This window comes from Cannabis sativa, chromosome 4 (genome assembly GCF_029168945.1).
Source record: "Cannabis sativa cultivar Pink pepper isolate KNU-18-1 chromosome 4, ASM2916894v1, whole genome shotgun sequence".
Taxonomy (NCBI): Eukaryota; Viridiplantae; Streptophyta; class Magnoliopsida; order Rosales; family Cannabaceae; genus Cannabis; species Cannabis sativa.
The window spans coordinates 52971146-52991448 of record NC_083604.1 but is presented as its reverse complement, the minus strand read 5'-3'; the positions used below and the strand labels follow the sequence as shown (position 1 = coordinate 52991448).

General features: G+C 32.6%; 2 protein-coding genes across 2 annotated transcripts; one reads left to right on the top strand and one right to left on the bottom strand.

Annotated features, from left to right (window-relative positions):
• Positions 1-3765: 3765 nt before the first annotated feature.
• Positions 3766-4762, bottom strand: LOC133036518 (uncharacterized). Its single transcript, XM_061113056.1, has 3 exons — positions 4508-4762; positions 4252-4423; positions 3766-4160 (listed from the first exon to the last, which is right to left on the bottom strand). Exons 1-3 carry the CDS (start codon positions 4600-4602, stop codon positions 4059-4061), a joined length of 369 nt encoding a protein of 122 aa, XP_060969039.1. The 5' UTR covers positions 4603-4762; the 3' UTR covers positions 3766-4058.
• A 12134-nt stretch (positions 4763-16896) lies between these two features.
• Positions 16897-19355, top strand: LOC115703887 (uncharacterized). Its single transcript, XM_061113786.1, has 5 exons — positions 16897-16984; positions 17201-17371; positions 17483-18097; positions 18195-18398; positions 18835-19355. The coding sequence occupies exons 1-5, from the start codon at positions 16897-16899 to the stop codon at positions 19353-19355; spliced, it is 1599 nt and encodes a 532-aa protein (XP_060969769.1).
• The last annotated feature ends 948 nt before the right edge of the window (positions 19356-20303 follow it).

Here is a 20303-nt window from a genome sequence, read left to right as displayed (position 1 = left end):
GTAATATAATGACTTAGCTATTATTAGTATAAATCCTTGATCTTGATTGTATGTTCCAATTTAGTTTTACTGTTGTAGTAAAAATTGATACCTATAAAAGTTCTTTGATAATGTTTCACACTACCTTAATTGAGTGGGAGAATTTTAAAATTCTTTACCCATCTTCATTAGGTTGACACTTGTGATAGGAACTTAAGAACACTACTGAAAAGCAAATCTAACCATTCACATGGATAGATATAACTTATCAGAATTATGAGAATAAGATAATAGAATTCTAGTCAGTCTATTCGAATGACTTGAACCTAGATTTCTTAATTCTCATAACATTTTATGGTATCTTAATTTTGATTACTTAATCTCTAGCAAGTATTTTTCACTTCAAATACTAGTCTGCTAAGTTGATAACTTAGTTTTAAAAGAAACTTAAAGTTTCAGACTAATAAAATAAGTCACAACTAGATAACTCTCCAAACAATAAAGAGGTTAAAAGTATTATTTAACCAGACATCTGCTATTGAGTGGGAGCTCTCTGAGATGCTATTGAGTGGGAGCTATTTGAGATGTAATCAAATAAGGAACATTAGAAGATATTCAAGAAAGATTTATGAAAGTGATCTATATGTTAGATATTAAGGAATTGTATATCAGTTATCCTTGTATCTTCCCAACTCATTCGAAATTATGAGATGGTGGTTACTTTGGGGTGGAGGAATTATTCTATAATAATTCAAGCTCTACCATAAAAGAATTATAACTTTGTAAATTCGAAATTACCAAAAAGTTATATTCTTGAAGAAAAGTCTACACTGTATTATCTCAATTTCATATTTTAAAATATGAGAGATATGTCTTCTGTTTATTCAGATGTACTTTAAAACAGTAAGGATTTCAGTATCCCTTGATGAGTAAAGCATATAGTAATGGATGTTTCATAAATGTTTTTATGAACTAGTTTCCAGAAGTTTGGGTAGATTCAAATATACTACACTTGATCTGAAGATCAAGACATCAGATTGATTTATTTGCACAGTTTGTTTTATGTTAGTGCAAGTGGGAGTTTTTTTGGTTTTGTGCCCTAAATAAAACCCTTTACAATCTGATTAGTTATCAATATAAGAAATTTGAAGTGATTTATGTTTGCATGAATTTTACATGCTAATGGTTTAATATGTTTGTTACATTTACACACAAAATCAGTTAAGTCCAGATCATATGTTTATTCACAATTACAGTATCGTCAACACAGTGGAATGTGATTGTGATCATATGAATCAAAAGACTAAGTCCCTGTTTCATAAGTGTTTTGGATTTACACTAATGTGATAATCAGCGATGATGTGTACTTACACTTGGAGTAAGTGTTATGTTCTTTCTAGGACATTAGTAAAGTATACTAGTTTCGAATGTATGGAGTATACATTGGACTGGACCGATATTGCAACTTAGTTAAGATATTATAAACTTACTGTTATATGTTTCCAAGTCAATATCAGTATTTGATCTTAAGATTAAAAGAATCTAAATCCTGATATGCTTAGGCTCAACTCAGGAGTACTATTCATGTTCTTTGATTTATTAGTTAAGCCTACTTTTGGGTCAGGGTGATACGTATATTTTGGGAACATGATAGTATGATTGAGTGAGAGTGCTGAACATAAATATGGAATCTATAGCTTCTACTGGTCTATAGAAGTCAAGTGATGATTCCCTTCGAGCATAGCTAAATAGAAGTAAATGGATGAGCTCTTGTTTAAGTGACTAATTCTTAGATCACTAAACATCATTTACAGGTAGCTAAGTGTTTTAAGGGGCAAAATACATTGAGGGGTGAGAACGGTAAAATTATCCCATCTCGATGTAAATCATCTATATAGAGGATCTTTGATCACAATAAGATTATAACAATGGTTAAATGAGATAGCATATCTATATCGTGGAACATATAATATGCTCTATATAAGTCTGAGAGTGCAATTCTAAGTTCTAAGAGTGGATTCAACGAAGAATTAATAAGTAGGAATTTACTTAGTAAATTCGGTTCACTTATTGGAAGCTCAACATTTAGATCGATGGTCCCCATTCTAGTTGAGACTGTACTGCTTGTAAGACTCAATAATTGATTTGTGATTAATCAATTATAATTCTAAAGTTAGACTATGTCTAATTTGTGAATTTTCACTAAGCAGGGGCGAAATTGTAAAGAAAAGAGATTCTAGGTTTATTTATTTATTAATAGACTTTATATGTCTAGTTAATAATTAAATTAGATGACAATATTATTTAATATTCTATTTTAGTTATTAAATAATTATTTTTGGCATTTAAATGGTTAGAATTGGAAAATTGGCGTTTTTGAGAAAATAGAAATAAAATTTGTGAAAACTGCAAAAACCAAGTGGGGCCCATTACACACCATGGCCGGCCACTTAAAGTGGTTTTTCAAATTGATATTTTCATTATTTTAATGCCAAATAATTCGTAACCTAAACTTAGTAGTTGCCTATAAATACAAAGTGATGGCTCAGTCAAATTACATGCTTTCATAACCTTTTATGTCAGAAAATTCTCTCTTCAGAAAAACTGAGCCTTCCCTTTTCTCTCTATAGCCGAAATCATCTCTCGCTCTTTTCTTCTTCTAAATTTCGAACCTTAGTGATAGAGTAAGTGCCCACACACTGCAAGTGGTAACTCAATCATAGATTGGAAGAGTGTGAAGGATCACACACAAAGAGAAGGACATTCGGGCTGAGATCTTGATAATACTCTGCGACAGAAAGGATACAAGGGTTAGAGATCTGAGTGGAAGGAGACATTAATTCTGCTGCAACCAATGTAAGGTTTTCTTAACTTTATTTGTGTTTAATTATCGTTTTAGAAAGTTCATATTTAGGGTGTTAAACAACATACTTGTGAGTAGATCTAAGATCCTGGTAAAATAATTTCCAACAGGATTTGCGACCAGTAGTTTCGAGTAGCTACGGTTTTACCAGAGATACAATCGCATCAAAAGGAATGATTAAACTACCAATCACCCTAAGAACTGCACCTGTCGCTGCCAAGTCGATGGCTGACTTCGTAGTTATCGATCAGTACTCAACATATAATGCGGTGATTGGTCATCCTATTTTGAAAGAGATGAAGATTGTAACCTCTATCTATCATCTCACCATGAAATTCCCTACCTCTGCTGGGATACGATTCGTGCGATGGGTCTAGTTAGACTCGCCACTACTACAAAAAGGGCTATTCCCAACGGTTTATAACTGTCTTTTATATGATTTCCCAACGGTTCCTAAAACCGTTGGCTATGTGGGTGTCATAAAAATGCGGAATTTTAAATGACAGTTTATAACTGTGGCAAAAAGTTACTTTAAATGACGGTTAAGAAATGTTGGAAAAAGTCACTTTAAATGACGGTTTATAACCGTGGGGAAAGACTTCCGTGATGGAAAACATCTCTTTAAATGACGGTTTATAACTGTGGCAAAAAGTTACTTTAAATGACAGTTAAGAAATGTTGGAAAAGACTTTATTCAGACTATAACTAACAAAATACACTACTTAAAATGACGGTTATAAACCGTCAGACAATATGAAGTAAAGTATAAAATAGAAATATTAATTCAATTCTCCTCTTGTATTTTTATTATTTAGATTTCCAACAATGATGAAAAAACATAATAACAATAATAATATTTTTATAAGAAAATTCATACATTTAACACTCTTCAAAAGAATTAAAGCTTCATAAAAACCATAATATGCCATCAAAGTTTAGTAATGCAATACAAAAGAAGGAAATCCAATTAAGTTTTTACATTTTGCAATCTTTTGTAGAATATCTTCTGAACATTTAAAAATATGTATACTAAGAACAAAATAAGTCTCCAAGTAGTCACTTGGGACTTTAATCATATAGCTGGAAATTACTTCTTAAAAACTGAAAAAGCAAGACAATAGTAACTAAGATCGATGTCAAACCTATCAATCATTTTCTTAGATCACATGGGGATCGTCCATGAGCGATCATGGGTCATCATACTCTATGTTATTAGTCATTTGCCTGCTGCTATCATCTGCATGACATACTTTGCCCATTCGTCACGTATTTCATTGATTTCTTTGTTAGTGTAAGAGGATGATATGCTCCTTTTAAACTGCAACAAACGAAATAAATCATTAATTTAATAGGTCATAATAAAAGTACTTAAAAACTTTAATATTTGTGAAAACAATTAGTGTCTTTACCTCTGTTTCCAATTTTCGTGTAGGATTATTTTCAGTCATGAATGATTTAATAAATCTCATGCTATAATACCCACACTGGTCGCCATCTAGTTGCTCTGGACATCTGTACTCAGTGAAACTTATTGCTACTGACCGTCGGTTTCTTTTCTCAAGGTAGTACCTCTCAAGAGCACTACACATAAATAAAATAAAGTTAATACATACATTAATGGAAATTAGAGCAATATGTTTAGAGCTTTGAACTACTAGAACATACGTTTGAACACATCTTTTAATATCTTGACGAATGGTTTTGTTTCTGGAATCCAAAAATGCTACACTCTGCGATCCCGTTTGGATTAAAATAACCATCCAGTGTTCGCTAAACACAATCAAACAAACTAATAAGATTACTAATACCAATCATTATGTAATAGAGTAAGGTATGGATAAAACTTTTTTCACAACAACAACAATGTAGTAATAACAATGTACCAGGGGCAAACAACTTGCTTATTTTAAATTATCTTCCTAAATCTCATTATCTCACACTATAGTCCATAGTCCATATCCAAACATAACTTTTCTCCTTCTCATTATTTGTGAAAGCAATATTAAAAGAAAAACTCAAAAATATGCAAAGTCTCATGGACCAACTTAAGCCATAGTAAGTACTTACTCTGAGAGCAGGGAGAGGAATGACACTATGGGAAAAGGCCAGATTAGATCCCCCTCCTAAAATGTTGGAACTTTTCTCATACGAAAACAATCAGGTATATTAATTCTTACCTACCTTATGTTAAACAGAATGTGTGTTGTCTGCAACCAAAACAAAACAAATCTCTAATCACATTCCATGCATATATAACTTTAACCAAATCACAGGACAGTGGGATAAAAATGTTGTTTCTCTACTATACTACTGCTATACTTGATGTATTTTGTGTTGAGAAACCACATTTTGTGCTTCTTTCTTTTCAGTATGCACGAATTGTGCGTGAGGCACTATGTGTACCAATGTAGAGAAATGACAATTACAGTTAGTTTTATTTGATTTAATAGTGTGTTGTTTGAACACAGTACAGTCTAGTTCACATTTAGAATCTCTCTTTAAATCTCTTACAGAAACTTAGTTAAGGCACACACAAACACAAACACACACAAGTTGAATTGAGTGGATTGGTTTGACATGGAGCTAAGCTCATTCCATAATATGGTAGAGTCAGTAGACTCAGTTATAAAAAAGAAATAATAAAAAAAACTGTAAATTCATATTTTTATTGTTTAACACGTGAAAAAATTTGAAAGGGCTAAATTGTAAATTCATTTACCTAACTCGTCGTCCTTCCTACTGAAAATCATCACATGACGCAAGAGGAAGAGATCATTTCAAGCCTATACACATATAATTTCCATTAATCCATATCGTAAGTCAACCAGCTTAGTATTAAAAAATAAATATATGAAATTAATATAAGTAATGAGGTTAATAATAATTAATAAGTTGGGTAATATGAAGAGAATTATGCTAATAATAATGGTGACATTATCATTATCTTCGTCACTTTGGGGTCATACCATACGAAGAACAACCACTATCCAAGATTAATATTCTTAAAACCCAGCTTGATTTTCAGGGCACTGCCTCTATTTCTGCTAAACCTCTTCAACTTTATCAAAAGGTAATTATTATATATTTAAGTAATAATATATTAGAGCCAGAGGAAACATTTGAACAGAAAATTAAATCATCAAATCAAACCACACAAAAATGAGCAAAGCAAACTGACTTTTACAAATAATTTAGGCAGTGATAACTAAAACCATATGAGCTTAAATTAATAAATATAAAATTTAAAAAAAAAACAAACACACAGCAACACAATTAAATTTGTTCCAATTGCTTTATAGAAAAAAACATGTATCTTTCGAACAAAGTAAAAATAGGTATGCTGCTACTAAAATGAATACTCTTGAGCATGACAGCTAAAAGATAATGCAAATACTTCATATTTCTCAAGACAAACCGAAAAAGATATAGATTAACATATATCACCTTTTCCCTCATACGAGTACTCCAAGCATCATTTCTGCTTGGACGCTGATAGGCAGTGATAACTAAAACCATATGAGCTTAAAATTGACAAATATATAATTAAAAAAAATCATAGCAACACAATTAAATTTTAGCAGACCAAATTCCAATTGCTCTTTCGAACAAAGTAAAATAAATAAAGATTCTGGAATGCTTTGAAATACATCAAGCAAAAATGAACTAATATATTCTACAAACATTTAATAGTATTGAAAGAATTCTTCAATGTAATCTGACTAACCTCCACAGTATTGCAATAATATAATGTATTTCAGTTTTAGAGAACCAACCTCCACAGTATCAAAACTAACATTTCAAGAGAGAGAGAGAACCATCGGACCAGCCTTAATATAATGTTCTCTTTGCAATATATCCGAGAGAGAGAGAGAGGTATACCTGAGGTCGTCGTTGACGCTGGTGGAGGAAGAGACGCGGAGGCCGCTGGTGGTGAGGAGCTCGTCGGACAGAGGCCGGTGGTCTGAAAATGAGGGTTAGAGACAAATGGTTGGATATTGATTTTGGGTATATTGGTCTGAAATTGGGTATATTGGTCTGAAATTTTCAGCCTTTTTGGCTCCAAAATTTCAGTACAGATTTTTTTTTTTAATAAATTATTAATTAGATATAAAATAAATCTTTTCCCAACAGTTAGTAAGTGTTGGGTATACTAACTATTCTCCACAGTTATAAACCGTTGTGTATTCTTACTATTCCCAACAGTTAAAAAACGTTGGGATAAACTATTTTTTTTAAAAAAAAAAAATCTATTTAGTAGTGCCAACGGTTATTCACTATTGGCAATAACTATCCCAACAGTTTTTTTGCTACAGTGCTAAAATGATGGGAAAAACTTCCACTTACTTTTTCCAACGGTTCCTATAATTGACCCTCTTCTAAACCGTTGGGAATAGCCCTTTTTGTAGTAGTGCGCGAGAGTGCTACAACGTATCACTTAAACTCGCAGAGAAGAAGTCAGTAAACATGATATACATATTAGAAGCACCACCTCCTCGACAAGAAGTATTTAGAATCGAGCAGAAACCGCATGAAGAAAAACCAGACTTAGATCCGAGAATCCTTGATTATACCACCTCCACCCAAGCCGTAGAGGATACAATTGAGGTACCAGGAATACTACTACTTGGTCTTCCTTGAGTTGGTAAACACAAGGTTCATCTTCATTCTGAAGAAAGCCGTAGGTCTTGATGATTTCATCAAACCTTTTGTTCCATGGGCGAGAAGCTTGCTTAAGTCCATAGATAGACCTATTTAATTTGCACACTTTCTTTTCCTGCCCAGGAAGAACATAGCCTTCTGGTTGCTCCATATAGATGGTTTCTTCAAGTACCCCATTAAGGAAGGCGGTCTTGACATCCATTTGCCAGATTTCATAATCGAAAGTAGCAGCTATGGAGAGAAGAATTTGGATGGATTTGAGCATGGTAACAGGACTAAAAGTTTCCTCATAGTCCACGCCTTCTCTTTGGGTATAACCCTTGGCTACAAGTGTAGCTTTAAAAGTTTCGACTTCGCCTCCAGCTCCTCTTTTCTTCTTGTAAATCCACTTGCATCCTATCGGATGATAGTTGTCAGGTGCGTCTACATATTCCCAGACTTTGTTCTTTTTCATGGAATCCATTTCTGAATCCATGCCGGACGACCATCATTTCCGTTGCGGACTAGCCATTGCCTGTTTATAGGTTAATGGATCGTCATCAATACCGTCACCTACGACCATATTGATTTCACCATCCAAACCATAACGAGCTGGTTTTGTTGAAACCCTCCCACTACGACGAGGTGCGGTGATCTTCTGAACAGAAACTTTAGTAGTAGATTTCTCAGTTGGTTCAACTAAGGGAGTGGGATTGTACTCTCCACGAGTGGAGGAGGACGGAACATTGGAAGGACTTATATCTGAAAGCAATTCCTCTAGAACAACTTTACTTTTCGGTTTGTTGTCTTTAATATAGTTCTCTTCAAGGAAAGTAGCATTTGTAGAAACAAACACTTTGTTATCCTTGTGACTATAAAATAGTCAACCCCTAGTCTCTTTAGAATTTCCGACAAACATGCATACTTCGGTACGTGATTCAAGTTTGCCTTCTTTCTTTCTTAAGACATGAGCAGGGCACCCCCAAATTCTGTAGTGGCGTAAACTAGGTGTACGACCATTCCAAAATTTGACGGGTGTCTTAGGGATTGCTTTAGATGGAACAACATTTAAAATGTCATTAGCCATCTGTATAGCATATCCCCAGAAGGACGTAGACAGAGTTGAATAACTCAGCATAGACCTAACCATTTCCAAAAGAGTGCGATTTCTTCTTTCTGCAACTCCATTTTGTTGTGGAGTGCTTGTATTGGGATTCAATTCCAAGTTCAATTAAATGATCTTTGAACTGCATATCCATATATTCTCCACCCCTATCAGTTCGCAAGATCTTTAATGATTTACCTAATTGGTTTTGAGCCAAAGCATGAAACTCCTGAAACTTTTCAAATGTTTCAGATTTCTTTTTGCATTAGGTAAAGAAAACTATATCTAGAGAAATCGTCAATGAAAGTGACAAAATACTCATAACCACCTCGGGCTTTAACATTCAAAGGTCCGCAGACATCGGAATGTACTAACCCTAGGGGCATTTTGGCACGCTCTCCCTTTGCAGAGAAAGAACGTTTAGTCATTTTTCCTTCTAGGCAGGACTCGCATACTGGCAGTTCACCTAAGACGACATTTTTCAATGGACCGCCTTTGGTTAGCCTATTGAGTCTATCAAAGCCTATATGACCTAAACGTAAATGCCATAGATAAGTTTGATCATCATTATCAATCTCTTTTCTTTTGAGGTTTCTAGGTTTAGCTACATTGAAAAGTTCACTATTTAGTGAGATTTGTGTATTCGGTCTTAAAACATAAAGCCCTTGTTCCATGGTAGCAACACATATTTGAAATCCATTACGAGAAATTGAACAATTTGTACTCGAAAAATTCAATATATAAGATTGTGTTTGCAAACATGAGACACTAATCAAGTTTCTACTAAAGTTTGGAATAAATAAAACATTTTCTAAAATTAAAAATCTTTGCTGAAACTTGATGCGGGCTTTTCCTCTAGCTTTGACCGACACTAACTTGCCATTGCCAACTTTAAGTTTTAACTCTCCTGGAAGCAGATTTTCCCAAGTTTCAAGCAACTGCAGTGAAGAACATACATGGTTAGTAGACCCAGAATCAACAATCCAGACGGATTTGTCGTTCTCTAAAACACATGATTCAAAGACAAAAGCATTACCTTCGTTTGAATTGTTTAGAAGCTTGGGACATCGTTCTTCTTGATGTCCCTTTTCATTACAATTTGAACATAGAATATTATGTCTGATAATTGTACTTGAAGAAGCAGCTTTGCTAGAGCCTTCATACCTAGTCCTTTTCCTCTGATTATGAATTGCAAACCCAGGGAGACCCATTGCAATCAGATTCCGTTCATGGGCTCGTAATTCTGCTTCGAGCTTGTCCATGTCAGAGGAGTTAGAATTGTTGATCATGTAAGAGATAACAAATTCATTATACTCCGGAGGAAGACTATTAAGGATAAGTTGGACCCATTGTTCTCTTGATAAATCAATTCCTAGTAGATTTGCCTTTGGAACTTCAGATTCATCATCAACAGGTGCGAGTTTATGCAACTACCAGGATGCATTTTCACACTATAGAGTTCTTTTGCTAAGATATTAACTAGGAGAGGATTGGGGTGAGGGTTATTCATAATGACACTACAACACATCAATAAAACAGAAGTAAGGTTTTGGTTCATAAATTCATACACATGTTCAGAAAATAACAAATAATCACATATGCTATAGAAATACTAAATCTAACATAGTTTATTTTCCAAGGTCTTTCAACAAACTGATACAGTGTCCCATTTAGGCGAGAGTCAAAGCATCATCCATTGAATAGAGTTGTCAACTCATCTAAAATGATAATCATTCTAGCAACCTTTTATTCGATCAAGATTGGAATTCAGCGTTGTCCCGTTTAGGCGAGAGTCAAGGCAATTCTATCTTATGAGCTTCCACCATTGTTTCATAATTTGCAAGTCAAGTATGGTCGCCACCATTAGGGTGGTCCATACCATACAAAACACTTACAAACTACTTATCTTTCGAGATTAAACGGTGCAAAATTGCTAATGAACATTCCTCCATTAGGGAGGATTACTCACTAAAACAAACACGATGTAAAACCAACAATTGAGATCGAATGTCTCTTGATTAAAAGCTCATTATTTTTTTAAAAAAAATATGTATTTTTTATAATCATTTTATTCGATATTATAATAATGAAAAATTACAAATTAAAGTTGGTTTAAATTAAAAATCAACTTTAATTGATTTTCAATTATTATTTAATTCAAAAAATAAATTCGAATAAATATCTAACTAGTTCCATATTATAATAATGAAAAATTACAAATCAAAGTTGGTTTAAATAAAAAATCAACTTTAATTAAATTTCAATTATTATTTAAATTCGAAAAATAAATTCGAATATAATGGAACAAATTTGAAAATATCTTGTTTAAGTTGTTTTAGAAGAGTCTAAAAAAGAATCAACTTAAATATCTTTCAAATCAGATTTAATTAAATTAAAATTAAGTTATAACCACTTAATTTGAAAATATTTCATTTTAAGTTAATATTTGAAAATATATTAACTTAAAAAATATCTAAAGAATCTTAATAACCAATGCCTAAAATTCCTCAACTTAATTTTAAAATTTTGAATCCAAAAGATATTCAGATTTAAGCTGATTAGTTATAGATAACTAAATATCAACTTAAATAGGAATATTTAATTAAAAATTTAAATTAAGCTTCAGAAAGAATCTAGATGGTTATAATTCTATATTTAATTAAATACAAGAAAATACATATAGTTTAGCTTAGAATATTAAAATTCTTTAAACTATGGTTTTCTTAAATTAATTTCAAAATAAATGAAATTAATTATGTTGCTAATCAATTTTATTAGGTTAAACTAATTTAATTAACCTAGTACAGTTATTCAAATCAGGCAAATGGGCCTTCACAATTGGGGTGGTTCATGTGAGGGGGTGCTGGGTTCAGTATGTCGTACCCACTTCTATGGCTCCCAACTCTCACACAAGGCCCAAAATAGAAGAATTTAACCTTAAAATGAACAACTGTTATTAATTGAATAGACCCAAAAACTAAATGAGCCTAAATAAAATCTATCAAGAACTATGACATTTTATTTAGCAACAACAACCTATATGCATCTATAATGAAATTAAACACATAGGCTCACACAGGCACACTTTGGATGGGTCCTATCATGTTGCTAGGTCATACACAGATGAAAGAAGATTGTAAATATACCTGTTACAAATTATTTACTTGACCAAGGGAGCCATGAGTTAAAATCAGATCATTGGTTCTGTCAACAAGTTAACCATGGCTATTTGCAATCAAGCAATAATAGGTTTTAAAAACTTACAAACAAGCTAAAACACATACTCCTGCAACAAGGTTAGCTGGATAGTTGGATGTAGGATTTATTAAATTTTAAATAAATAATTTCGAAAAATATTTAATTAAATAAATATAAAATTTATTTTCGAAAATTTAAAAAAATTTGAAAAATTTCGAAATTTAAAAAAAAATATTCAAAAATATTTAAAATTAAACCTACATTTTTGAAAAATTAGGTTTCAACCAACCTAAATATCATTTCAAAAATTTGCTAACTACTTTTAAAAAATTTAATGTTATTTTATAAATAAAAATTAAATAAAAAATTAAAAAAGATAAATGAATATCTTTTTCAGATTTAAATATAATTTAAATAAATAAAATAACAAAATTTAAAAGTTAGCAAAATATCTTACATCTATTTAAAATTACATGATTATAGTTATCTTATTTTAAATTTAAATAAGGTCAAATTATTAAAAAAAATTTATTTAAAAACTCAAATCTGACCTTAAATTTAAAAAATAAGATAAGATATAATCAAATTTAAAAATAAGATAGATAATTAAGCAAAAAAGATAGATATTTACTATTTTTCAAATTCAAATTACACTAATATCATGAATTAAATTTAAAAAATATTAATTAATTTAATTATGATAATTAGAATTGAATTAGGAATAGTAAATGTATAAATACAGAACTACACAAAAAATCGGAAGTTAAATCCATAAAAAAGCATGAAAAATCGAAGAAAAACGAAAAAATTGCGAGTTGTACGGACGGGATGCTGTGCATACCCGTCCGCACGCGCATAGGGGTGATTTGGGCGAGGAACCTCGGCTGAATGGGGATTTGCATGAAATCCGCACGCGCAGGAGCCCTGCTGCTCAACCCCAATTTTTTCGAAACTTCAAAAAATCATAACTAATTCAAATTAAATCGAAATTGAGTTCTGTAAAAAAGTAACTTGCTTAATTTTTTCCATACTATCCAATAATTCCAGAAACAGATATTCGATTATTTTTCACGAAAATTCACAAACATCAATCAATCATCAAATAACACTCAATACAACATGATACCATCTAAAACATCAAACAATCGTTTTAAAGTCCAAATTTCTTGCAAGCAAATCAATTACCATGGCTCTGAGGCCAGTTGTTGGAAATTATTTTACCAGGATCTTAGATCTACTCACAAGTATGTTGATTAACACCCTAAATATGAACTTTCTAAAACGATGAAATAAACACATATAAAGTTTAGGAAACCTTACATTGGGTGCAACGGAATTAAATGACTCCTTCTATTCAGATCTCTAACCCTTGTATCCTTTCTGTCGCAGAGTATTATCAAGATATGAACCTGGATCTCTTTCTCTGAATCTTTGATGCTGAAACTCCTTTTGCTGAAAATCTTTCTTCACGATCTTCCTCACTATGATTGAGGTATTACTTGCTGTGTGTAGGCACTACTCTAATCACTAAGGGTTTCGAAATATTAAGGAAAGAGAGAGAGAGAGAGAGAGAGAGAGAGAGAGAGAGAGAGAGAGAGAGAGAGAGAGAGAGAGAGAGAGAGAGAGAGAGAGAGAGAGAGAGAGAGAGAGAGAGAGAGAGAGTGGCGGCCAAAGGTAGAGAGAGAGGCTCAGGTTTTTCTGAATGAAAAGTGTAATTTTCCTGAAGCCTTCACTACCTATTTATAGCATTCCACTAGGGTTAGGTTTGAATTATTTGACATTAAAATAATGAAAATATCAGAGGTAAAACCCTATAAAAGTGGCCGGCCATGGCTTATTGGATTTGGGCCTCACTTTTTTGCAATTTTGCAGTTTTATCACTTTTGTATCTGATTTTCTCAAAAACGCCAATTTTCTAATTCAACCATTTAAATGTCAATTCTAACTATTTAATAACTATAAATAATTATTAAATAATATTATCATTTATCATATTTATTAATTGAACCATACAAAGTATCATAATTAACAAATATGCCCCTAAAAACTCTTTCTTTACAATTTCGCCCTTACTTAGTGAAAAATTCACAAATAGACATAGTTTAATTTGAGAATTATAATTGATTAATCAAAACCAATTACATGAGTCTTACAAGCAATATTATCTCAACTAGTGGGGGGACCATGGGTCTATATAACCGAGCTTCCAATAAGTAGATCAAGAATTTATTACTAAAATTCACTAACTTATTAATTCTTCGTTGAATCCACGCATAGAACTTAGAATTGCACTCTCAGTATATAGAATGCTCTATATGTTCCACCATATAGACACATTATTAGTTATCCATTGTTATAATCGTAATTTGATCAATGATCCTCTATATGAATGATCTACACTGTAAAGGGATTAGATTACCGTTACACCCTACTATGTATTTTATCCTTAAAACACTTGACCCCGTATAAATGATATTTCAGCTTATGTGAAATGTGTACTCCACCATTTATGTTCGTTTGGTCAAGCTCGAAGGAGATCATCCTTTGCTTACTATTCGCCAGATAGAAGCTATAGATTCCATGTTTATGTTAGCGCTCCCACTCAATTGCACTACCGTGTTCCCAAAATGTACGTATCACCCTGACCTAAAAGTAGGCTTAACTAACAAATCAAAGAACACGAATAGCCTTTCAAGATTGAGACTAATCATAACAGGATTAAAAACATTTGATCTAGGATCAACTAGGCGATATTGACTTGAATAGATTTTACGGTAAATTTAATAAATCTAAGTCAAAGTTCAATATCGGTCCCTTATGATGCATACTCCATGCATCCAACCTGAGCTTTACTTTAACCAATGTTCTGGAAAGAACATAGCATTTCTCCAAATGAAAGTAAACTCTTGTTGTAGATTATCATATCAGTAAAACCCTGTGTCTGATAAATCTAAGAAACTTCATTCACATAGTCATGTTTACTTTTCAAAGTGATGACAACACAATAAACAGGATCAAGTATGTGAAAAGGGTTTAAGATGAATATATAAATCAAATAGACAAGAAATTGATAAAGTGAACCAAAACATACACAAATGAATGAAAAATACTTCTGTTTCTTTATTGATGTTGAATAAAATAGATTACATTGAAATGGAGTTTTATATAGGGCATAAAACCCAACACTCTATGGGGTCTGCAGTGTAGGATCTGCCACTAGTGGATCCACCTGATCGACCACGCCTTTGCGAGTTTGCACCACCATCTTATGTGTCTAATTAAACTTAAAGCCAAGAGCAAACTTGGGTTATTACTCTCATCTTATGTTGACCTCGCTTTTAGCCAACGACAATGAGTCAAATAGTAAGCGATAGAAAATATAATTAAAGTAAAGTATGAACTAATAGGCAGTAAGAACACAAGATTTTAAAGAGGTTCGACCCCATCAGTTCGGTAATAGCATAGTCCCCTTGGATTGTATTAACTCAAGAACAAAGAATACAATGTTTCCTCTCTTGAAGCTCTCACAATGAAATCTCTGAGTATGTTCTCTTAGATTTCTCTCAAGTAATTCTTTCGACCCCCATATCAGTGATAATGGATCACTATTTATAGCGCTAAATGCTTGAGGGAAGGTTTTCCTTTTGCTTACAATGTCTATAGTTGGTAAGAACACATATTATATATTTAGAATACATAGATTGTGGGATTTGGGCAACTTTCCATGTCTCTGTGATACGATCCCAAACTTATAGGGATTGCTTTTGTGCTTCACGATGCAAGTCTTGGAATCGCTAAGTGTTGATACGCTGTTCGAATTGTCTACTGCTCGGTTGAGAAGACATTATCTATGCAGGTGTATGTTGAGCTTTGTTCGGAACATCCCTTCAGCCAGATTTAGGGAATAAGGTCCACGTGTCACCAGCATGTGCTGCCACGTCATAGTGTGAAAAATGGGATAACAAAATCATTCTACGAATTAAACCTTTCTAGAGCCAGCTTGAAGTACCACTGTTGGTGGCTTCTGCAAGTGTAGTAGGAAATATTCTACATCTTACATCACCTCGCACCCACAGGCGAACCTACACGCAATTCAAGGGGGCAATTGCCCCAGCTGACTTTTTAACTTCCTATCTAATTATTTATCAAAAATTAAATAATAAATACAATTAACACACAACATCCATGTACTGCCCCCCCTCAAAAATCTTAAAAGTAGTAACTGTCAGCTTTATTCTTTTACTTTTACAATACAATAAATTAAATATATTATAAAATTAAAAAATAGTATTTGCTTTTATTATTTTATAATAAATTAAAATATTAAAATATAATAATATAATCAAATCAACTTTTGGAATTCTACTCCATTTCTCTCTCTCAATCTATCACATTAATTTCGTTCCTCTCTCTCTCTCTCTCTATCACTATTCTACAACTCTCTTCTTTTGCTTTTTGTTATCTTTTAACTTTTTCATCTTCTAAATCTGGCAAAGAATGAAGGACCAAGCTTTAGTGATCAATGAACAATAAAGAAAAAAAAGAATCAGGAGCACCATTTTTTCAAGGTTTTTTCATAAATATTATTATATATTTATTATTTATATATATTATATCATGTAGAAATTAGAATCTATTTCTATTATTCTATTAAAAAAAATATTATTATTCACTGTTATATTATACTATTATTAAAAACTTGAAGAGAAGTGAAATGATTTTTTTTCAAGGAATGATGATTGAGAGTTAAAATTGAAACAATTAAAAATTGTATGTGTAACAAATAACAATAATTCCCAAAATTAAATTGCAAAATGTAATATAATAGATTTATATACACTTTTTTTTTAATATTTGGGAATCAGGATTACAAATTGCAATAAAATAAATTATATTCAAATTCTATAGTTTTTAAATTAGAATGCTTGAAATTCCTATCTATATAAAGAATTAATAATCTAGTGTTAGTTATTGTCAAAAAAATATCAAATTACAGAAAGTATTTTATAGTTTTCTGTTTATTTTTATTTTTATGTTTATTGTTTATTATCATATTATTTGTGTTGTTAGTATATACACTAAATTTAATTTCTCAAATATATTTGAAATAGGTATGGCTCGTATAGAAAAATATTTTAAGAGAGTTGATCCAAATTCATCACATCCTCCTGAAGTAAGCGTTGATAGCAGTACAAACAGACGTTGTGTCTCAATTAATATGGATGATCTTCCTACTGATCCTGGGCTGCGAGTTCCGATTTCAAATTATAGTCCAAATACTCAAGATCAAATTCGAAGATATTATTTGCAACAAGGGCCTTGTCAACTGAAAAATCATGAATTTCCTCCTAAATATTTTCGAGGCGTGGACCGTCGATTTAACATTGAATTGTAAGATCAATTTCCTACTTGGTTAGAGTATAGCATCAATGAAGATTCTGCATTTTGTCTGTATTGTTATCTTTTCAAACAAAACAAAGGAAAACAAGGTGGTGGTCAGACATTTGTTAGTAAGGGTTTTTCAAATTGGAAGAAGCCAGAAATATTAGCACTACATGTTGGAAAACATGACAGTTCTCATTATGAATGTTACAAAAAGTGTGAAGCTTTGATGAATGAAAAATAACAAATCCAACACATTCTTTTGAAGAAAGAGAACAAAGATTGAAAAAATTATCGTGTGCGATTAACTGCATCAGTTGAAAGTATTCGATTTCTTCTACGACAAGGTCTTGCATTTCATGGTCATGATGAGTCTGAAGATTCTAATAATCAAGGTACCTTTCCTGAACTTTTAAATTTTTTAGCTGATCATAATGAGGAAGTTAGAGCTGTTGTTTTGAAAAATGCTCCTGAAAACCTTAGATTGAATTCTCCAAAGATTCAGAAAGATATTGTAAATGCATGTGCTGTAGAAATAATCAGCGTTATTATTAAAGACATGGAAGATGTTGTGGTTTCTATTTTAGTTGATGAATCTCGTGATGTATCTATAAAAGAGCAAATGGTTGTAATGTTTCGTTATGTGGACAAGAAAGGGTATGTGATTGAACGATTCATAGGCATTGAACATGTTGAAAATACAACAGCAATCTCACTAAAAATAGCAATTGATAAGCTATTTTCAAAGCATGGGTTGAACATATCTAGATTGCGAGGCCAGGAATATGATGGAGCTAGTAACATGAGTGGAGAATTTAATAGTTTGAAGAGTATTATTATGAAGGAGAATGAATGTGCTTTTTATGTCCATTGTTTTGCTCATCAACTACAATTAGCACTTATGGGGGTGGCAAAAAAACATGATATAACAGGTATTTTTTTGTTGCTCATTATTATATATATCAATACTTGTTATTTAGTAAGCCATTTTTCCATTTAATGATTTGTATTGTATGAAAAAAAAAATAGGTACATTTCTCACTATGGTATCTAATGTGGTGAATATTGTTGGAGCATTATCTAAGCATCGTGACATTCTTCGAGAAAAGCAAGCTGCTCAAGTCATTGAAGCCTTAAAATGTGGAAAACTTTCAAGTGGAAAAGGCTTAAATCAAGAAAATGGGATTAAGCGTCCATGTAAAACACGATGGGGGATCACATTTTGGCACTTTGGTAAGTTTCACTATCATGTTTTCATCCATTCTTGATGTACTTGAGGAAATTACAAGTGATAGTTTGAATAGTGACCAAAAATATGAAGCATCTATTATGTTACAACTACTGCAAACATATGACTTTGTTTTTAGCTTGCATTTAATGAAAAATATACTTGGAATCACAAATGAGTTGTCGCAAGTCTTGCAAAAAGGTGATCAAGATATTGTGAATACCATGGATTTAGTTAAAGTGTCCAAGGAATAATTACAAGTGATGAGAGACAATGGATGGAATTTTTTAGTAGAAGAAGTTTCTAATTTTTGTGTTGAGTTCAATATTGATGTGATAAATATGGATGGTATGTATTGTGCTCAAGGGAAATCACGACGTAGAGCTCCAAAGCTTACAAATTTTCACTATTTTTGTATTGATTTTTTCAATAGTGTGATAGATTTACAACTACAAGAGCTAAATAATCGTTTTAACGAGGCTAACACTGAGTTGTTACTTTGTTTGGCGTGTTTGTCTCCCAATAATTCTTTCTATGCTTTTGACAAGAAAAAGCTACTCCGTCTTGCTCTACTCTATCCACATGATTTTTCTGTAGTGGATTTGAGGGTACTAGAATTTCAACTTCAAACTTATGTTGATGATTTGCATTCCCATGCTGAATTTTCAGAATTGAAAGGAATTGCTGATCTTTCAATAAGATTAGTGGAGACAAGAAAACATGAGGTATGTCCATTGGTATATTTGCTTATTAAATCGGCATTAACACTGCCAGTTGCAACAACTTCAGTTGAAAGGGCATTTTTAGCTATGAACATTGTGAAAAATCAAATGCGCAACAAAATGGAAGATCAATGGCTAAATGATGGCTTGACTGTGTATCTCGAAAAGGATGTATTCAATACTATTACCAATGAATCTATCATTCATCGCTTTCAAAATATGAAAACTCGTAGGGGATAACTTTAAATGTACGAGTTTGATTTATTTTGTTAAATATTTTGGGATATTGAGTATATTTTATTTTTTAAATATCGAATTGAATGAGTTGGTATTTAATATTTATATTTTATCAATACACATTTTTTTTTGGCATTGTGAAATTTTTTATTAGAATTTTTTTATGCCCCCTACAATCAAAGTCTGGGTCCGCCACTGCTCGCACCCCTGCAAATCCATCTACATCTCAAAGTATTTAAGATGTGATAAGGGATCCTCTTTCCCCGTATACATCTTCCAGGTTGGCATCTTGAATTTTGGGGGTAATTCAAGGACTTCAATCTCCAGGGAGAAGGGTGATATGCGTGCTCGGTCCAGCTCGAGATCAGTGAGCTTTGGGTAGGTCAGGCCTTGTACCATGTTTTTCAATTGATCTAATTACGCTTGCACAAATGGATGAACTGGTTCAGCCTGTTGACTGACCTATGTCACGTTAGGATCTCTTTGAGTTGGATCCTGGATGCGGATGCCTAATTGGACAGCTAGTGTGACATACTGTTCGTCCAGGCCCCTTCTTCTATTCAGGTTAGTCCTGAGGTCATTTGCAGCACCCAACCTATTAAATACTAAGGTACCAGGCGGTCTCAACATCTGACTTGTTTGGCTAGTAGGTTAACTAGAGATTTCAGTTGGGATGAAGTTGTTAGGTGGAACTCCATCCAAAGGGTGGTCAGGAAGGATCTGGCCGTCTACCGTTTGGCCCATAGATTAGACCTATGGTCGTGGATTGGACGGCTAACCATTGTGAGTTTGGGAAGAATGCCTAGTAGCATACTCTTTTGTACCACCCAGAGGGATACTAGACACGGTAGTTGGCTATTGATTGGGAACTTGGTAGGCCCTCCTTATCAGTATAGTGGCCTGCCTCGTGTGATCATCAATGGCTGCTTGCTGAGCCCTTAAAGTTTCCAT

Coding starts and splice junctions, on each gene's coding strand:
- LOC115703887 (XM_061113786.1), top strand. CDS start 16,897: ATGGCTCGTATAGAAAAATATTTTAAGAGAGTTGATCCAAATTCATCA. Junction 17,372..17,482: donor TGACAGTTCTCATTATGAAT/GTTACAAAAAGT, acceptor TAACTGCATCAG/TTGAAAGTATTCGATTTCTT. Junction 18,098..18,194: donor AAAAAAACATGATATAACAG/GTATTTTTTTGT, acceptor AAAAAAAAATAG/GTACATTTCTCACTATGGTA.
- LOC133036518 (XM_061113056.1), bottom strand. CDS start 4,602: ATGGTTATTTTAATCCAAACGGGATCGCAGAGTGTAGCATTTTTGGAT. Junction 4,424..4,507: donor ATTAAAAGATGTGTTCAAAC/GTATGTTCTAGT, acceptor ATTTATGTGTAG/TGCTCTTGAGAGGTACTACC. Junction 4,161..4,251: donor CACGAAAATTGGAAACAGAG/GTAAAGACACTA, acceptor CGTTTGTTGCAG/TTTAAAAGGAGCATATCATC.